We start from the raw sequence: 17,594 nt of genomic DNA on the forward strand, positions 1-17,594 counted from the left end.
TGCTTAAAGCTTCTTAAAATGAGCAACTCAAACTGGATCACACGATCTGTGTAGTAAGTAAAATACTGGATTAAAGTGTTAAGCAATCTAATAGATTTTTTCTTCTGCACCTGAAACAAAAAGGCAATTCTATAACAAAAAAATTTCCACTAACTATTAGAATGCCTGAAGGCCAATACTACAAGATTCTAAAAGAATCTTGTCAACATCTCTTTATAAAGTTAATAAAGTTCAAGGCCATGTTTTGCTGAAAAATTTTGGCAAGGCAAACTTGCAGAATTAAAATAAATACAGTGTCACATGATGTGGTCTCCCAAAGCCTGGAATTTTGAACTTGAGTGAAGTTTTCCCCAATCCTAATTCTATAAATAACTACTTTAGCTGATCAAAATACTAAACTATTAATTCTCACAGAATGTAGTTGTGCTTTTTCAATGTGTATGTCCCATGCAAATAAGTATGGGCTTATCCATTCTCAAATATTTATTGTGTAGCTACCAGGCCTAAGCTTTGTACCAGAAAATGAAAATACAAAGATGACCAACACACATGCAGTGCTTCTCTTTAAAGGGCTAACACAGCAGAGAAGATAAACAATCAACAAATAATTAGACAAAAAGATATTATTTGAAAGCATAGGATAAACAGGTATTTTATAAATCTACGGATGTGGGAAACCCTTCTATAGAAAGTTCAGAGCCATCGTCTTTAAAACAAGAATCTTCAAGGCTAAGAACTATATTTCTTTAGGATATTGCTATTCACTCCCATCAGCTAAAATATTCTTACAATACACTCAGCTTAATTTATATGCCAGGCCTATGTTCAGCATCATATGCAGTTTAAAGAGGCTTTACAAGTCAAAGGTTCTTAGCTATAGTTTTAGACATCAAAAGGAATTATTTCCACTACTTCAGGGGAATCAAATCAGTGTGATAAATGAACCAGAAGGACAGGTTTAAAATATCTCTGGAACATGCAGATTGACCTCATGAGTTTCTTTCAACATCTTCTTTCCCTAACCACACTAAAATCACAGATAATGATTAAAAAATTGTGTGCACACAAAGACTAAGAAAGAGAAAAAGAGACTAACACTTCAAGAGAATTCATCAAATTTGTATAAAATTGAAGAGACATATGAGTGGTAATTGACTTAGGAGAGCAGAGGCATTACTTGGGTATGTGGAGGTAGAGGCCAAACAGCAGTAACCTGATTTGTTGTACAGAAACCCAGAGAGCCTAAAGACATGGGAACACAGGAGCAGTGGAGGCAGAGTGTCAGGGTAGAAAGATGAACAGTCAACCATATCTACGTAAATCATTAGGTACTCCCAAAACATATGTTCTTACACGTGTGTACTTGCATCGAGATTACCACACTTCCTACCTTTCCCGTTTTCTGGAGAAGCCCAATGCACCAGAGGAAAAGCGCTATAAAATACTGACATTTGGATGCCATTTTAATGAAAAGTCAGATCACCAAATGAAAACCATATTCATGTAACAAAGAGCTTCTGAGCAGATCTCAGATATGGATAGGCAACAATCCCAGATATGTAAGGAAGGCTCCAACATGAAAGCAAGAGTCAAAATAAACAGGGAAAAGAAGAACTGGAAGAAACAAAGCAATGCACAGAGCAGAAGACAATTAAAAAACAAAACAAATCTATAATTATTATCCTTAGAACAAATTTATATATAGCAAAACACCAGAAATAAAGAGAAAACCATAAAAGCTTTCAGAGGGGAAAAAATAGGTCATATACAAAAGAAAAGGCAATCAGAATGTAGGTCTAGAGACTTGGGAAGAGTGAGATACAGAACTTTAGTATTATTTGACCTCTAAAACCACATACAGGAATTTTCATAAAAACTAAGCAAAAACAATACAAATGAATAATTGACAGCAAAATAAATAAATGAATACAAAATTAAAACTAAAATTTATTGACTGTTCCCTGCATTCCAGGGATTCCATTCTAACTGTTTTAAACGTATTAATTCATTTGAACCTCGTAACATCCTATGAGGAAAGCATTGTTAGCCTCATTTTACAGATGATGAAACACGCATTGAGAGTTTCAGTAATACGTACCAAAGTGACACAACTGGTAAGACAGAGTGGTGAAGGCTTTCTGAGTCTGACTTTTTTTTAAACTGCACAATACTGTCTCGCAACTTTAAAAGTAAAATATTTTAAAAAAAGAAAATTCTATTTGAATGCTTCTTATCTTGCTTACTTGTTCCCAGATTGACTATGGTTAATTGATTAAAATCTCTGACTTGGCCAGTCAAGACACAAGTTTACGTTATTTTTCCTAAGCCACAAAAGTGCATGTGTGGGGGAGGGCACCTGCTAGTATTTTGAGTATTCATTGTATAAAAGTACTTTATATTGTTTGCTTGTGACTTGCTGCTAGAAGATCCATCAAGTATACTCCCCCTCAGCCTCCACCAAAATAATTTAGGCCCTTAGATCACCACCATGTATATGGGTAAAGAAAAAAAGCTAAACAAATTTCACTGACGTTAAAAACAGATAACTGCATACTGTGGACAGTGGATTGTATACCATGGATGATTGTATGGTGTGTGAATGTATTTCAATAAAACTGAATTTAATAAAAAAAAAACCAAACAGATAACTGCCCCTTCTGAATTACTTTCATCTAAGTCTTTCACTAGAGAGAGACTCTTCTAGTCACTCAAGGAAAATTTCCCTTATCTGCTTACCTGACTGTTTATTAAATACACTGATATGATCAAAAATCATGTCCCTGTACTCACTCTTGCCTTACACTCATCTCTTCACTATATTATCAACCACATAATACTTGAACATTTTCAGCTCCATTCATGGCTTCCTACCCTTCCTGTCCTATCCATCTTCTGACTTATTGCCCCTACTTTAGAGATTCTGGCTTTAGCGGGAAGAGAGAGAGGGGGCAGGGCAGAGGGAGAGGGAAGAGAGGACAATCTTTTTGAATAGTTTGTTTTTTCTCTTTTCCAATCTACTGGTATCTTCATTCCTTCTTACCTACAATAAGGAGGCTACAAGTTTTGGCATTTCCTCTCTTGGGACTAATAAACTTCCATACGACGTAGTGCTTTTTGAGACCTCAGACCCCTACTTCAATACCCATCCTACTGCTTTGGGCTTCCTGGATCATTTGCTGTTGCCCTCCTCAGCCTGGCGTTTCCTCTCGCTCTTAGGCAGCCCTCCACTTTCTGCCAGGATACCCTTGTCATTCATCTGACAGTCGGGTTTTGTTGTCTGGTTTGGAGCGGGGGGGTTGGGGGGGGTTGGGGTGCTGTTTTGTTTTTGTTTGGTTTGGTTCATTGGCGCCTGCTGCAGCAACCTTTAAGGTCCTGACGCATCCATAACAGCAGTATCTATACCTTTCCAACCACGTGGGTGAACTGACCCGGAGCCGCTGGGCCTCGAATGTCTGGGTCTTGCTCACAAGAGGTCCCTACCCGCTGCCGCAGAACTCACATTACGACAACCTCCCACGTCCGGTGTCACGGTGGCCCAGAGTCTCAAGCTCACACTCCGCACGGTCTCTGCAACCTCCCTCACCGCAAGCAGGTGTTAACACCTGGCGGCACACCCCTGCGCGCGCACGCGCTCGCCAACATACCGTCTCCTTGGCAGCCGCGACCGGGATGGACAGAAGACCCCGGCCGCGGGGCGAGTCTTCGAGCTCTGCCGCCGCGCTCTCGGAGGGGCGCCCCAGCGCTGGCGCGCGCGCGGACTCCGCCTTGGGGTCCCCATACAGGTGGTAGCACACCAGGCCGACCAGACCCCCGCCGGCCGCCGCCGCGATGCTCAGCTCCCCCCAGCGCCGTCGCCGCCTCCAAGCCGCCTCAACCACAGCCCCCTCCTCCTCCTCCCGGCAGGAGAAGGGCCGGGCGGGAGAGCTGGAGGCTGACCCCGCAGGCCGCCCCCAGGGCCCAGGAAAGGGCTGGTGAGGGGAAAGCGGAGGGAGAAGCCGAGGCGGCGGCCACAGCCACAGGAGCCTCCGTAGTGCAGCCATAGCGGGAGACACCAGCACCACCCGCACCGCTGCTTAGAAAGGGCGGGGCAGTGGGGGGGAAAAAGCACCGAAACATCGCGAGAAGTCGGCTGCGGGGAGGATTGCTGCTGTAGGAGGGCGACCCCTGCAAACGCGCTGCCTGTGGTGCCCAGCCGGCGGCCTTCGGCTCGGAATACCTGGGGTCTCCGACCCGGAAAAGACATGGAGAAGGGGGCGATCCCAGCTGCTCTTCGGCGGTGTACCCCCAGCCCCATCCCGCTCATAAATAATCGCGCGTGCACCCGGCTGCACCTGTGTGTGCGGGAACCTGACACCGCAGGTTACTGCCGGGTCAGCGCAACTTAGAAGAACCTTCGGGTGGGAGGTCTCCGGGCCGCTCTCCGCTTACTCGGCCCCCGCTTCTTTGCTGGGTGGGTCTAGTTTCACTGTTCAGCGCCCCTGCGAGAAAGTCACATCTGACACAAGGTCTTGAATCGTTTATACTTACATCTTAATGGATACAACGAAAACGAGGTATAAAAATTTGGCCTCAGTCATAAGCATTGAAAAGTAAATCAAAGAATGTTTTGACTACATAGTGGCAGCTTCTGTACTTCCAAAGTGATGAACCAGGCAAGGCTTACGCTGTTACCTTTCATATTACCATACATTTGGTCACTTCATCCAACAAATTAGAACTGTCTTAAGAATATGAAACTAAGGATTTTTTTAATATATTCTGAATTAAAACAAAATAAAATGTACTCGAAAAATACACTGACTTTTGGGGGAATATAAAGAAAAATATTGTGCCATTTTTAAATTTTTGTTTTTGCTAGACTTTTAACTGACACTGTCAGTTATCACTTTTATGAGAAGGTATATATAACATTCTTATCAGTTTCCTACACCTGACTTCAGTTTTGGTAACTGAATCACGCTAAGTTTGGTCTCCATAAAGACTGGGATAGTGTCAAAATATTCTGGGTTTAGTGGTATAGATAACTAAGTCCAGAAGTCATCAATTGGGCTTCAGTGACAAGGAAATTAGATCAGTTGATTCTGGCAATTCTTATGAAGACCAGGGGCTTCCAAACGCAACCAAAATGTGGTGTTTTCGCCCAGAAACTGCTATTCCCATTCCTTAAGAACCCCTTGCCTGTAAGTAGCGTATCTCATACACCACCATTAAAGCTACTAAAAGTGATTTTTTTAAAAATTCTGTATAACATATAAACAAAAATGTGTCTATTTTAGGATGCCATCTCTGTAGTTTTTTCACTTTCAGCCTATTTGTTTTATGCAATCAGTGCAATAAGGAAGACACGGTGGCACATCCTTGCTTTATCACCAAGATTCTCTCAATTTCTGCCTTTTCTTAATTCTGACAAATTTTAGTTTTCCCAGAGAAGTATTTATATTCTGGATATATAACACAGGTCTTTTGACATCGTTTATTTTGAACTGGGCCCAGTTTCCTGATTTTTTTTTCATATATAAAATTTTAGTAAATTTCTATACATCACCTGCAAATAATTTCTCTGGCCAGAAGCCAAGTTCTGCTGTGAAAAGCTTCTTGAGCTTGGGTTTGTAGAATATTCAGAGAGCTTTGGAAAAGTGATCTCTTTATGTCCAAATATTGTTCTAATTTCAGCTTACCACTGTACCTTCCTTTGGAAAGCCAAATTTCCTTAAGAATAGGAAGGTATAGTTTTCTTCCCACAGTTGATGTTCTAACTATAACTACATAAAAATAACCAGATTCCTTTATTACTTGGACCTTTTTCTGAGTTGAATTCTCAGGGAAAACAATTATAAGAAAACGTGGTATTAGGAATGTGGAAAGTTTTTTTTTAATTTCAGAAAATATTGTTGGATCAATATAGATTCAGTCCATTTTCCCTCATCTTTTATGTACGTTCTGCTGAATACTAATAGTAGCCAAAAAGATGTCCTTACTATACTGATAGCCCACATCTTCAAAGAAATATTTACATACACTCACTATGGTCTAAATAAGAAAGATTTACTGGAGCATTTTTAAATGTTTGCAATCACAGGGATTAAAATAAGGATTTTCTAGGATAGAACTTTAAACTAGAAGTCAAGAGATCTGAATTCTTGGTTTGGTTACATCTTAATTATATAAACTTAAAATGCTTTGGGAGTCACAATCCACCCCCCCCCACCCCCCCACCCCCCAAAAAATAAGTGATTGTCTCAACCCATGGTTCTAATTAGAAGACTAACCAAAATGCTCCAAGCATATCAGTAAACCATACCATAGATATTTCATTGCAGGTTTTCATGTCATTTCCTTTCTATAAACCAGCAGTTGGCTTACAATTTTTTTCTTGTTTCAAGATAAAATTCCATCCCCCAATCTAACTATTTTAACCTTTCACTATTTTTTAACTTGCAAATAAATTGACTTTTAATTTTTGGAAATATGAAATTTAAGTGTTATCTGTGTCAGGCCTAGATAGAAATGCCTTGTTTAACATAGCTTCTTTGAAATTGCTATTAACCTGATTTTCCTCACTCTGAGCACCAGAACCTTGACCAGATGTAAAGAGCATTACAGATGAGGCCCTACAACAGGGCTGTTAAGCTCCCCAAGATCCACTCAGTCCTGATGGAGAGAGGCTATCAACCAAAGAGCAAGGCTGCAGCAAGCTCCTTCTCCTCTTGGCTATGCCACAGTAGACACTGTCTCCACCTTCACTGCTGTCTTCCTAAGGAGCCAGTTGGCACAGTGGAAGAAAAAGTGATAGGGAAGGCATTTTCTGTGGGGTCACAGCCCTTGCTTGGTCTTTTGTCTTCAGAGCTCAGTCCAGAGTTCAATTCCACAGCCTCCAGGACCATGGAAACTAAGTTACCCAACTCGCTGAACACTTTCTGTTTTGACTAACTTCCACTCCCAAAGACAGATAGACAATGGTTTGTACCTGCCTTTCTTCTTTTGCCAAAGCTAAACTGTGTCTAAGTTCCATGAAGCCAGAGCATGTATTTACCCCAGCACCTGGCACATAGTAGGATTTCAATAAATGTTTGTTAAATGTAGAAGTGAAGAAGGGAATCTATTATTATTGTTGCAAGGGAGGAAGTTGGTGAAGTCTAGGATGAGAAGGCAACTCAGGAGACCAGAAAATAAAGTGGCTTATCAAATTCTAAAAGAGCTGATAAAACAAGAAGAACATTTGAGAATATGATTGTGATGGTTAGGTTCATGCGTCAACTTGGTCAGGTGATAGTACCCAGCTGTCTGGTTAAGCAAGCACTGGCCTAACAATTGCTGCGAGGACATTTGTGGCTGGTTAATAAACCAACAGCCTGGTTTATTAAATCATCAGTCAATTGACTGCAGCTGTGACTGATGACTCACCAAAGGACATGCCTTCCACAATGAGAGAATGCAATTGGCTGGATTTAATCCAATTAATCAGTTGAAGACTTATAAGCAAGACAGATAGAGGACCTTCACTTCTTTGTCTGCCCAGCGAAGCGTTACCTGAGGAGTTCGTCAAAGTTGCCGGTTGGTTTCCTGAGGAGTTCATCAGACATCTTCCTTGGAGTTGACAATTTGCTGACTGCCCTACAGAATTTGGACTCATGCATACCCACAGTTTTGTGAGTCACTTTTATAAATTTATAGTCATAGATACCTCTCATGGATTCTGTTTCCGTAGAGAACCCTAACTAATACAGTGATTAAAGCAAAGGAGAGGCCAAAGGGAAAATGAGGGGAATCAGGGACAGGGCATGGTAATGGACAAGAATTGATTCAGGAACAAATTTTGGAATTTTGAGATTTTAGTGCTGAGACCATCTTTTTACATATCATTTGGGATGATTCTGCTTGATCTTTTAATCCTCTGAATAATTTCATCATGACCTATGGCCAAAGGTTAGCAGCTTGGCCATCCACACTTCTCTTTTTATTTTTATGGATCACACTGGTGACATCAGCCAAGTTGCCCAGTTACATATGCACTTAACAATCTAACTTCAAGACCAGTAATAATCTCTCTTTGGCCATTACATCTTTCCAGTTTGATTTTTATAATTTCCAGGGTCTACTTGGACATTATCTCACTGCTCAGCTCTTGTTGTTTAGGTCTCCCAAACCCCTCTGGTCTCTGTCCTCCATTTGGTGGTGGAGGCATCTTGTGTTATATATTTGGGAACCAAGGAATAACAGCAAAGCTTCCTATCTGAAAACAAATGAGCCTTCAATTGTCATTTGCTCTTTTCATTTCTGATAGACATGATTAAAGCTCCTATGCCCAGTGGAGAAAAGCCTCAGAATGGTACTTACATTAGTGATAATCCATTGCACAGCATGACACTAGGATAGCAAAATAAATAATATAATTTTTCTAAAACTGATGGCAGTATTTACTAAAGCTGAATATATGTATATGCTATGACCCATCCATTCCACTCCTAGAAGGAATACTCTACAGAAACGAGTGTTTACATTCACCAAAACACAGATACTGGAATAGCCATAGAAGCACTGTTTGTAGTTAACCAAAAACTAGAAAATCTGTATGTCCATCAATAGTGGCATGTGTTAAAAAGGGTGGTATATTCATACAATTGAATGCTATATAGCAGTGCGAACTACTGAATTGTAACTTCTTGCTGTCATGTGAATGAATATCGTAAGCATAAAGTGGAGCCAAAGAAGATAAAAACAAAAGAACCAACTTTATGATTCTGTTTATAAGGTTTAAATATAGGAAGACTGATATTTAATGTCAGAAATCAGGATAGGGTTTTCCCTGGGTATGGAGTAGTGACTCAAAGGGGCAGAAGGGGGCTTCTGGAGTTCTGGTCGTGTTCTGTTTCTTGATATGGGTGTTGATTACACAAGTATATTCACTCTGCAAAAATTCATAGAGCTGTCCACTTAAGATTTTTATACTCTTTTTATATATGTTATACGTCAATTAAAAAATCCATAAAAGTAAGGAATATATATCATCTTCCTAATGTTCTCATTCTTGTGTTATTTACTAGAGGACTTTGCTTAGATACAAACTATGCAAATTAGAAAGAATATATAGAACTTGAAACGAGCTGAGCTAAAAGCAATAAAGTTGATTCAAGAGTTGTAAACTAAAGGAAAATGCAGATAAGCTTGATAAAGCCTGTATTCAGCAGGGGTCTCCAGAGAAACAGAACCAACAGGAGATATACATGTAAATATGAAGAGATTTACTTTAGGAATTGATTCACATGACCACAGGAATGGTGAGTCTGAATTCCGTAGGCAGCCTGCAAGTTGGGAACTCCGAGGAAGGCTTCCATGAATTCCCCAGGAGATGTTTGCTGGGCGACGTAGCGATAGAAATTCTTCTTTCTGCCTGCTGAAATCATCGGTTCTCCCTTTTAAGGCCTTCAACTGATTAGATGAGACTTTTTCTCATTGCTGAAGACATTCTCCCTTGTTGATTGTAGATGTAATCAGCCGTAGATGCAATCAACTAATGATTTAAATCCATGAAAATACCCTTACAGTCACAATCAAGCCAGTGCTTGCTTGACCAAACAACTAGACACCATAACCTAGCCAAGCTGATGCACGAACTTAACTATCACATAGCCTAAATAGATTTAACCAAGGAATTTTGACCTTAATAAAGATCTTTTAGAACCTGAAGATTCATTTAGAGGATGTTCACTAGCTATTATTCTTGTTTATAAGAAAATATAAGGAACAAAAGGAACTTGGTATTTTAAGCAATGACTCAGTATTTTATCCTCTTTTACTAGCAGTACTTTCCTCTGTGAAATGTCCATATGGGCAGACACAGTAGGTATCTATCTGGTGGTAAGGCCTAGAATAACCCATATACCCTTGTCTCTGGCTCTAACCCCAAATTGTCAGGTGTTGGGTGGGAAATTGCTTTAAGGGCAGATAAACAAACAGAAGGGCAGCCTTCAGAACAGATGGAAAGCTCAGCACAAACAGGGAACTATTAGAGAAATCAAGAATAGCATAAGGTAAGTCAGCATACATACATGCAGAAGCTTTGCGGGATGGCATACCAGTTTCATGTCATGCCAACTCCAATTGACTGGCACTGGCTACAAAGAGTACTGTGCTGAGAAAGATTTTCAAGCCAGGCCCAGAATTCGCAGGGAAAAGTGCCTTGGTAGACGAGTATGTCTGACAAGAGTGGGCTCTCTGACTGAAACTGGAGTGGGGTATAGGATCCCATGGTTTCTCTGGCAACTCTGCAATAAGAGAAGACAGTACATAACAGCAAGAACAAAAAATTGCGGAAATGTAAATGTTTCTGTAATATGCATGTAAACATTTTGCATTTATCCTGTAAAGATACAGAAGACTGCAAAGAATTTAGAGATAGCTTAATATGGTAATTTTTAAACATTTAAAAGTGGGGTTTTGGGGGGGGGAGGGGGTGATTAGGAAAAATTTTTTTGTTAAAAGAAAGCTTACATGAGGCCCCAAAATACAAAGTAGGTAACTGCAGAGCATCTCTTTTGGGAAGGGGGAAGGGATCCAGCCCCTGTCTACTTCAAGCCTGTATTTTAACTTCCTTATTGGGGCCTGCAGCACCTCTGTAGAAACTTAGGGCTTAAAAAGCACTAAAAGGTACACTCCTTTAATTTTTACTGATGAGGAAACTGAGATGCTAATAGATTAAGTGTTCTCTCAGGATCACATAATCAGGACTTCAGCCTAGATATTCTGCCCTACATGTAGATAATTCCTATATTGGAATCATAGTAACTGAAAGAATTTAAAACAGTTTTTCCTAAGGCACATTAATTTCCACAGAATACACTCATAATTGTATTAGCACAAATAAAAGATATTTTATGGATAAAATTATATGGAATCCAGGGAAAAGTAGTGCTATGAAGTCTTAGGAGGTGTGGGAACCAGGTCAGCTCTAGGGACCTATATTGTAAGAGTGCAAGGACCTTAATTTGAACACCCTGCCGTGAACATGACTTGGCTACTATTCCCTCAATCTCTGTGAATTTTAATTCTAATTTTAAAGAGAAAGTGTTGGCTTGGTTTGGCCAATAGATGTTTTCTCCCTTTGTTCGTTTTTTGCTGTAGGCCAATGCCTTGTGTCTGGGGTTGGGGGTGTGGGTTCGGTGGTGATATGGCAGAGCAGTTTCTAGAGAATAAGGAGACAGCCTCTCTTAGAAGGCTCCGAGGGCAGGGACTGTGATGTGCTGGTAAAAGTTTAACAACTGGTTCTGAGGGGGAAGAGGAGGGAGTCCCAATTTATAGCATTTGCAGTTTTCCACGATGTAAATACTTCCCTCATGGACATTTTGAGCTACCAACATGATATTACTGAACACAGAGCTGGGAAGAGTTGCACAGTAGCACATCATGACATACAATTTCCACTGTACACTTGCAAAAGGCCTAATAGACAATAATAAAATAATTGGTGAGTGATGAGTTTTTAGTACCTATTCCCTTTGTTTTTAATATAATTTATTTAATTATAGGTTTCTATAATTTAATTTTTAATAATGCCCTTGTTTAACAACTGACTCAAAATTCCTAAAAATTAAAAATCAGCTCTCATTAATTAGTGCTTGCTGGCTCCAGCACACCACTGGCTGGTACTTAAAGATCACCATCTCTAGTAGAGAGTCCAAGAGCTCTTAAAGGACAGTTTAAAAGGACAAGGGAACAATTTTAGGAGGGCACAAGGCTAATCCAAAAAGACCAGTATTAAGAATTTGCCTTTAGCTGCAAATGGCGAAATCAATTTATGCATCCGTTAGTCAAGAGGAGGGTTCACAAAAACCTAGCCTGTGTTCTATCAACCTGTATACACATATTATTACAGAATTATTTTTGCTCTTTCCAATTAACTATATTTTTTTAGTTTCAAAGACTTGGCGGTAAAAAATCATTTCAGATCTGTAGACACTGGATGGGTACAGACTGACTACCCAGACAAGGGGAAGACTCCCTTGAGGTGAGTTGGTCAAGATCCCAGTTAAAAAGCCATCCATTTAAGAGTTGGTACTCAGTAGGAAACAGCTCTGATTTGATATCGCCAGGTAATTGACCTTGTTTTATAGCAATGTTAATTTTTAGGTTGATTTAAATAGACCCTTTCATATTTACACTACAACATCACAACACATCTAAATAATACATAAATTTATTGCACTTACAATTTATATTATGTCACATGAAAGTGTACATTCTTAAGCCCAAGTAATAACCAAGTGATTTAGATCACCACACAATGTATTTTTCTCTTAAGTTAGCTTGCCTCAAACACTAGAGATTGATCTAAAAACGAAAAGTTTGAAAATATGGGTGTGCATAAATTCCTTGGCAACTGAAGTATATCAAAACTCTTGAACTTTAAAGATGGTTGCAAATTTTCCAAAATTGTCCCGTATCTTATGTTCAGGTACCAACAAACCTCAGACAGCCACATCAAGGGAAATGAAATGAACCTTTCACTAGATGATAAGACTTTATAGAAAACCACTAAATGAGCTACTCTAACATCATCATGCAGGTGCATGGGTCTCCTTGAATACTCCAGAATAAGGAGTCTTTCCTTCCATCTTAGTGTTATACAAGGAAACCATGTTTGGTTGGGATTTTATTGTGTTTAGTATTAGTTTCAGGGCACATGCTTTGATCAAAATCTATGTAATGGAGACCTGTGTTCTATAATGGCTAGAATTAATCACTGAACTCTTGGCTATAGCTAAATATAAACGTGACACCGACTTAGTTAAGCTTATTGAACACCTATGTGCCTGTGAAGAATTCTTCCCTAAAGTAAATTTTAAATAAAGAGGAACACCAAACAATGATTGAATCAGTATATGAAACTCAGGGTCATTGTCCAAACCAGTTGCTTTCTCAACTGGAAATGAACTGGATGAAGAAGGAAGAGCTGAAAGTTGAACTAATAGAGCATTTTATCTTTTTAAGTCTTTTAAAAGTGGAAACAAATGAGAAATGGATTTTGGAACATGGTTTGAATGTTCCTTTGTTCTTATTTCCAGTCTGTATATTATGATTAAATTTTCTTATAACCTTTTTCTGATAATTAGGAAGGACTCAGATATCCAAGTAGAAGAGACTGCCAGGCAATTGGAGATGTAGAAGTAGAGCCTTTGGATAGAGGTACTAAAAGTGGTAATTGACAACTACATGACTTTGTATTGAAATTCAGCTGAGTTTTAAATGTGACTTTATTTTTAAAATGTTATATTTGCAAAACAGTTTATAAATGCTGCAAGATTATGTTAGAGTCAAAACTCATAAATTATATAGCATTTATATAATAATGGGAACTTGCAGGTACATCTACAGAAATATTGTCATGTTTAAGATAACTTTAGAATTTGCCAGCTCATGAATATATAAACTTATCTTTATTTGTATATTTCTTTTGGTAAAATATCGATATTTGTGTCCCATAGTTACAACCTGCCCTATCTTTTTTAAAGATTTGATTTTAAAGGAGGAAGAATTTAAGTAATTTGAAGAGATAGGTTTCTGAAATTAGTTTATAAAAATTTACTGAATTCTATTTTCCTATTAAATTTTACCTTTAAATTTGAATAGAGAATCATAAAATGTTAGGGTTGAATGGGACCATAGAGGGAATCTAGTGTAAGGTCTGTGTTTTGGAGAAGAGGAAACTGCATGGAGTATGCTTTGACAGGAGAAATTTCCTGATCTGGCTTATGTCTGCTTTCCTCTCCTTTCTCTGGTACTCCCTAACTGGACTTTGCTCATTTGCAACTTCTTCAGAAATGCCTCCCCGTTACCAAGGACTGGTTTGGTCTACCCTACTACTTACTTTCAACAAAGTAAGTTGAAAGCTTGTCTACTTGCTGATCTTTCCCAGCTAGAGTGTAGACTTCAGGAGGATAGGAATTGCAGTTTGCCTTTTAACAAACAGATAGTGACTGCTATGTAGTAAGAACTTAGATATTCTTTGAATGAATAACAAATATTTGATTTAATAAAATTACCCAAGAATAGAATTTCTTTCTTCAGGATAATAAACAGATATGAATGAAATTATTGCTCAAAATTCAGAAAACCAAGTGGATAATCTACTAGGGTAAAATAAGATTGTAATTTATTATATTGGTAACTTTGAGAAAATATAGTGGGTCTGAGTTTACTGAGATTGGTCACACAAGGCTGCGGTCTGAACCTTTCATATCTTATTTTTAAAAAATTCACAAAGAGGTTGTTGTGATCGGGTCTTCCTGTGAGTTTTAGTAAAGGTACTTTTATGGATGGTGCAATTCTCAAAGAAGAACTGCTCTTTTTGTTTCTTTTGTCTGGCAGCAATTACTCCAAATCCATTCCTTGCCATTTCATTGACTTGACTCAGGTCCTTGTCCTTGAACTCATTTTACAATTTCGCTGCCAGGGAGAAACTTATAGCCTTGTTCACAGTAATAGCTGGAGTCAAATATTTTCAGCGTCAACACTTTCACAGTGTCCTGACAGCTGCATAGTTATCTGCTGATCTGCACTTTATTCCTCATCAAGATTATTGACATTTTTACAATTTTTCTTATCTATTTCTTTGCCAGTGACATTCCTTATAACTGTGCCTGACTTTTTCATGTTTGAAATGGGAATTGCATGAAGGATTTACTTAACAGTATGACTAGAAGCTGGAGAAGTGAAACTTGGCAGCATTCTTGCCTGTCTATCATGGTCCCTCTTGGCTGTAACAGGGGCCTGGCTGCATATATGACCACACTGTCCTCTAGTGGCTGACCCCAGGAGAGGCTGGCAACCATTCGGCCACTGGGACAGAGACTGTCCTTTCAGTGGGATAACACAGCTTTATCCCTGTGGTTATCATATTTACGATATCTTTTGTTATGTACATGTTTTCCAAGAGTCAAATAAAACTTTACCTCTTCGAGTACATGTTCTATGAATTAGAGCCATTCTTAGGAAAAATATAAAACTGAATTCAAAATCAAAGCAAGTAGGCCAGGTTTCCAAAAAACAAAGTCTTAAAGTGCATATCAGTCAGTCTACAGACATTAATCGAGTGCTTAAAATATGCCAGGTCCTGTTCTAGGTGTTTGATATACATTAATGAACGAAATAGATCCCAGTTCACGTGGAGCTTAAATTCTTGTTTAAAGACTACAGTAATGAATGTGTTTCTCCTTAAGATAACATTCAAACTATCAAACTCCAACCCAGTAGCCTTGACTCTTGAAGACAATTGTATAACAATGTAGCTTACAAGGGGTGACAGTGTGATTGTGAAAACCTTGTAGATCACACTCCCTTTATCCAGTATATGGATGGATGAGTAGAAAAATGGGAACAAAAACTAAACGGAAAATAGGGTGGGATGGGGGGGATGATTTGGGTGTTCTTTTTTATTTTTATTTTTTATTCTTATTCTTTCTGGTGTAAGCAAAATGTTCACAAATAGATTGGGATGACGGAAGCACAACTACGTGATGATACTATGAACAACAGTTGATAGTACACCATGGATGATTGTATGGTATGTGAATATATCTCAATGAAACTGAATTTAATTTTAAAAAACCATTCAAGCCAGACTACCTGTAAATGTGACACATTTCAGTAACTGTTCTAATTATGAACTGTATTCTTAAAGTCCAGCAATGTAATTGAAGTTTGTCTTACCGAACACTGTAACCTGCCTTCAGGGCAAGTAGGAGGTGGCACAATGTGTCACTTACACAGCTGGCTCTAGCCCCGCTATGCTTTGCTAAACAGAGGCACTACTCAGCTACCATGTGCTAATCTTTCTTCTTCCAGAAGAGGCCATTAGAGAGAGCTATTTGTATCTTCCTAAATTGAGTATAACTGCAATTTAAAGAAAGCCTTTCTAGTCTCTAGTCCTCTACCTATTTCCTTTCTCTCAGCTTTCTTCCCTACGGAGTTGAAGGCTCATCCCTTCTGCTCCAGCATTAACCTGGCTAAATTTTTGCAGTTTTTTGCCTGGGCTTAGGCTCTAGCTCCCCACATACAGGACTAAGTTATCTTTGGTCTCTAACTAGGGGACAGAAATGGGTCAATAAGCCTTTGGTTACTCTTTTCACTTTACTTCGCTTTAAAGATATGGAATTGCAAGGTAGTTTAATAAATCACTATTCCACTTTCTGACTTTTATAGGGGATGTCATTTATGTATACTATTGATACTGAGACACATTAAGCATTTGTATCTCCATTCTTATAATGGTTTTTTTTTTAATTTCTAGCTAATTCTAGGGAGACAATTAACATATTCATTAATTTTAAGAATTAACTGCATTCCTAAATTTTATGAATAGATTCTTTATTTAGAAGAGTGTCACTTTAAAATTAGAATTTTTATGACAAGTCTATGCCCTCAGAAAATGCAATTTACTTGAGTAGTGATGATTTAATTAAAAATTTATAGTGATAATAGGCCTCTAGTGTTTAAATGGCATTATCCTTCAGAAGGATGAAGTATATTTAATTTAAAATATTTCTTCACTTTGAAAATGGTGAAACTAAAAAAAAGAGGCTTAGTGACATCTGTGGATACATTCATAGTAAAGAGGTAATAATGCCATGAAAAAATGCCAATCATGATTATTTTTCTTAATCCATTGTTGAAATGCTGAGTCTAGGGAGCAAACCAGTAAAGTAATGTGTACCAGCAATGCTGTCAAATTGAACCATTTTTTTAAAATGGAAACTTCAGTTGCTCTAGAGAAATAACTTTTATTACTATTTGGGTATTTGCAGTATAATTGGTGGGAACACCATTGGAGTCGAAAGTGAAATATTTTAATTTATATTACAGTTTTCCATGAACTGGGTTGAATGTCTCCAAAATTCATCTTCCTCATCCATAAAATGAAGGTGTTTGGCAAAGTCTCTTCCATGAGATGAAAAATATAAACTACTTCCAATTGTAATTTTATGACATAGTCAAATGATAATGACATAAAATGTTAACTGCTAATGAATGTTGTGTATTTAGTCAGATGTTGTGAAATGGGCTATTTCCAAAAGTGTTTATTTTAGAAGTAATTTAATTCTTTCAGACCCATTTCAAAACACTATTAATTAAACTTTATATAGCAGGAAGCATAAAAATTATTTCTACTGTTCATCAAATAAGGAGCATTATTAATTTAGATGGTTCCATAAACCTCACAAACCATCTTTATCATCTTGCAACTTGCAGCAGAACTCAGGGAAAACTTAAAATGAATTTCACCATTAAATTAACCACTTAGATTTTGCACTTCTGGATTGTCATGTGCATGTATTCATATAATTCCTACAACACTTCTGCAAACTGGATAGAACACACTCTGTTATCCCTATTTTATAATGGAAAAAATTGAGTTTCAGGAAGGTAATGTAATTTTTCCAATATCTCATAACTGGTGAATGGCACCATCCTGCTCATATCTAGCAAGCTGAGTTAGGGAAGGAAAAAATAAAAAATAAAAAACTGAACTATGTGGAACTACACTTGCTGCTGTTTGTGGCAGGTTGGGCAGGAAGTGGGACTGCATTTGAGTAGCTGAA

At 38.3% G+C, this 17,594-nt stretch overlaps 1 protein-coding gene across 1 annotated transcript in view; it reads right to left on the reverse strand.

The window, feature by feature from the left end:
• The window catches only part of MICU3 (mitochondrial calcium uptake family member 3), a 110,557-nt gene extending 106,500 nt beyond the window's left edge, over positions 1–4,057 (reverse strand). The window contains exon 1 of the mRNA XM_037831238.1: positions 3,645–4,057. Within this exon, the coding sequence (XP_037687166.1) occupies positions 3,645–4,040 (396 nt within the window). The 5' untranslated portion in view covers positions 4,041–4,057. The remainder of the gene's footprint in view (positions 1–3,644) is intronic.
• Positions 4,058–17,594: the final 13,537 nt, after the last annotated feature.

This window comes from Choloepus didactylus, chromosome 3, assembly GCF_015220235.1.
Source record: "Choloepus didactylus isolate mChoDid1 chromosome 3, mChoDid1.pri, whole genome shotgun sequence".
Taxonomy (NCBI): domain Eukaryota; kingdom Metazoa; phylum Chordata; class Mammalia; order Pilosa; family Megalonychidae; genus Choloepus; species Choloepus didactylus.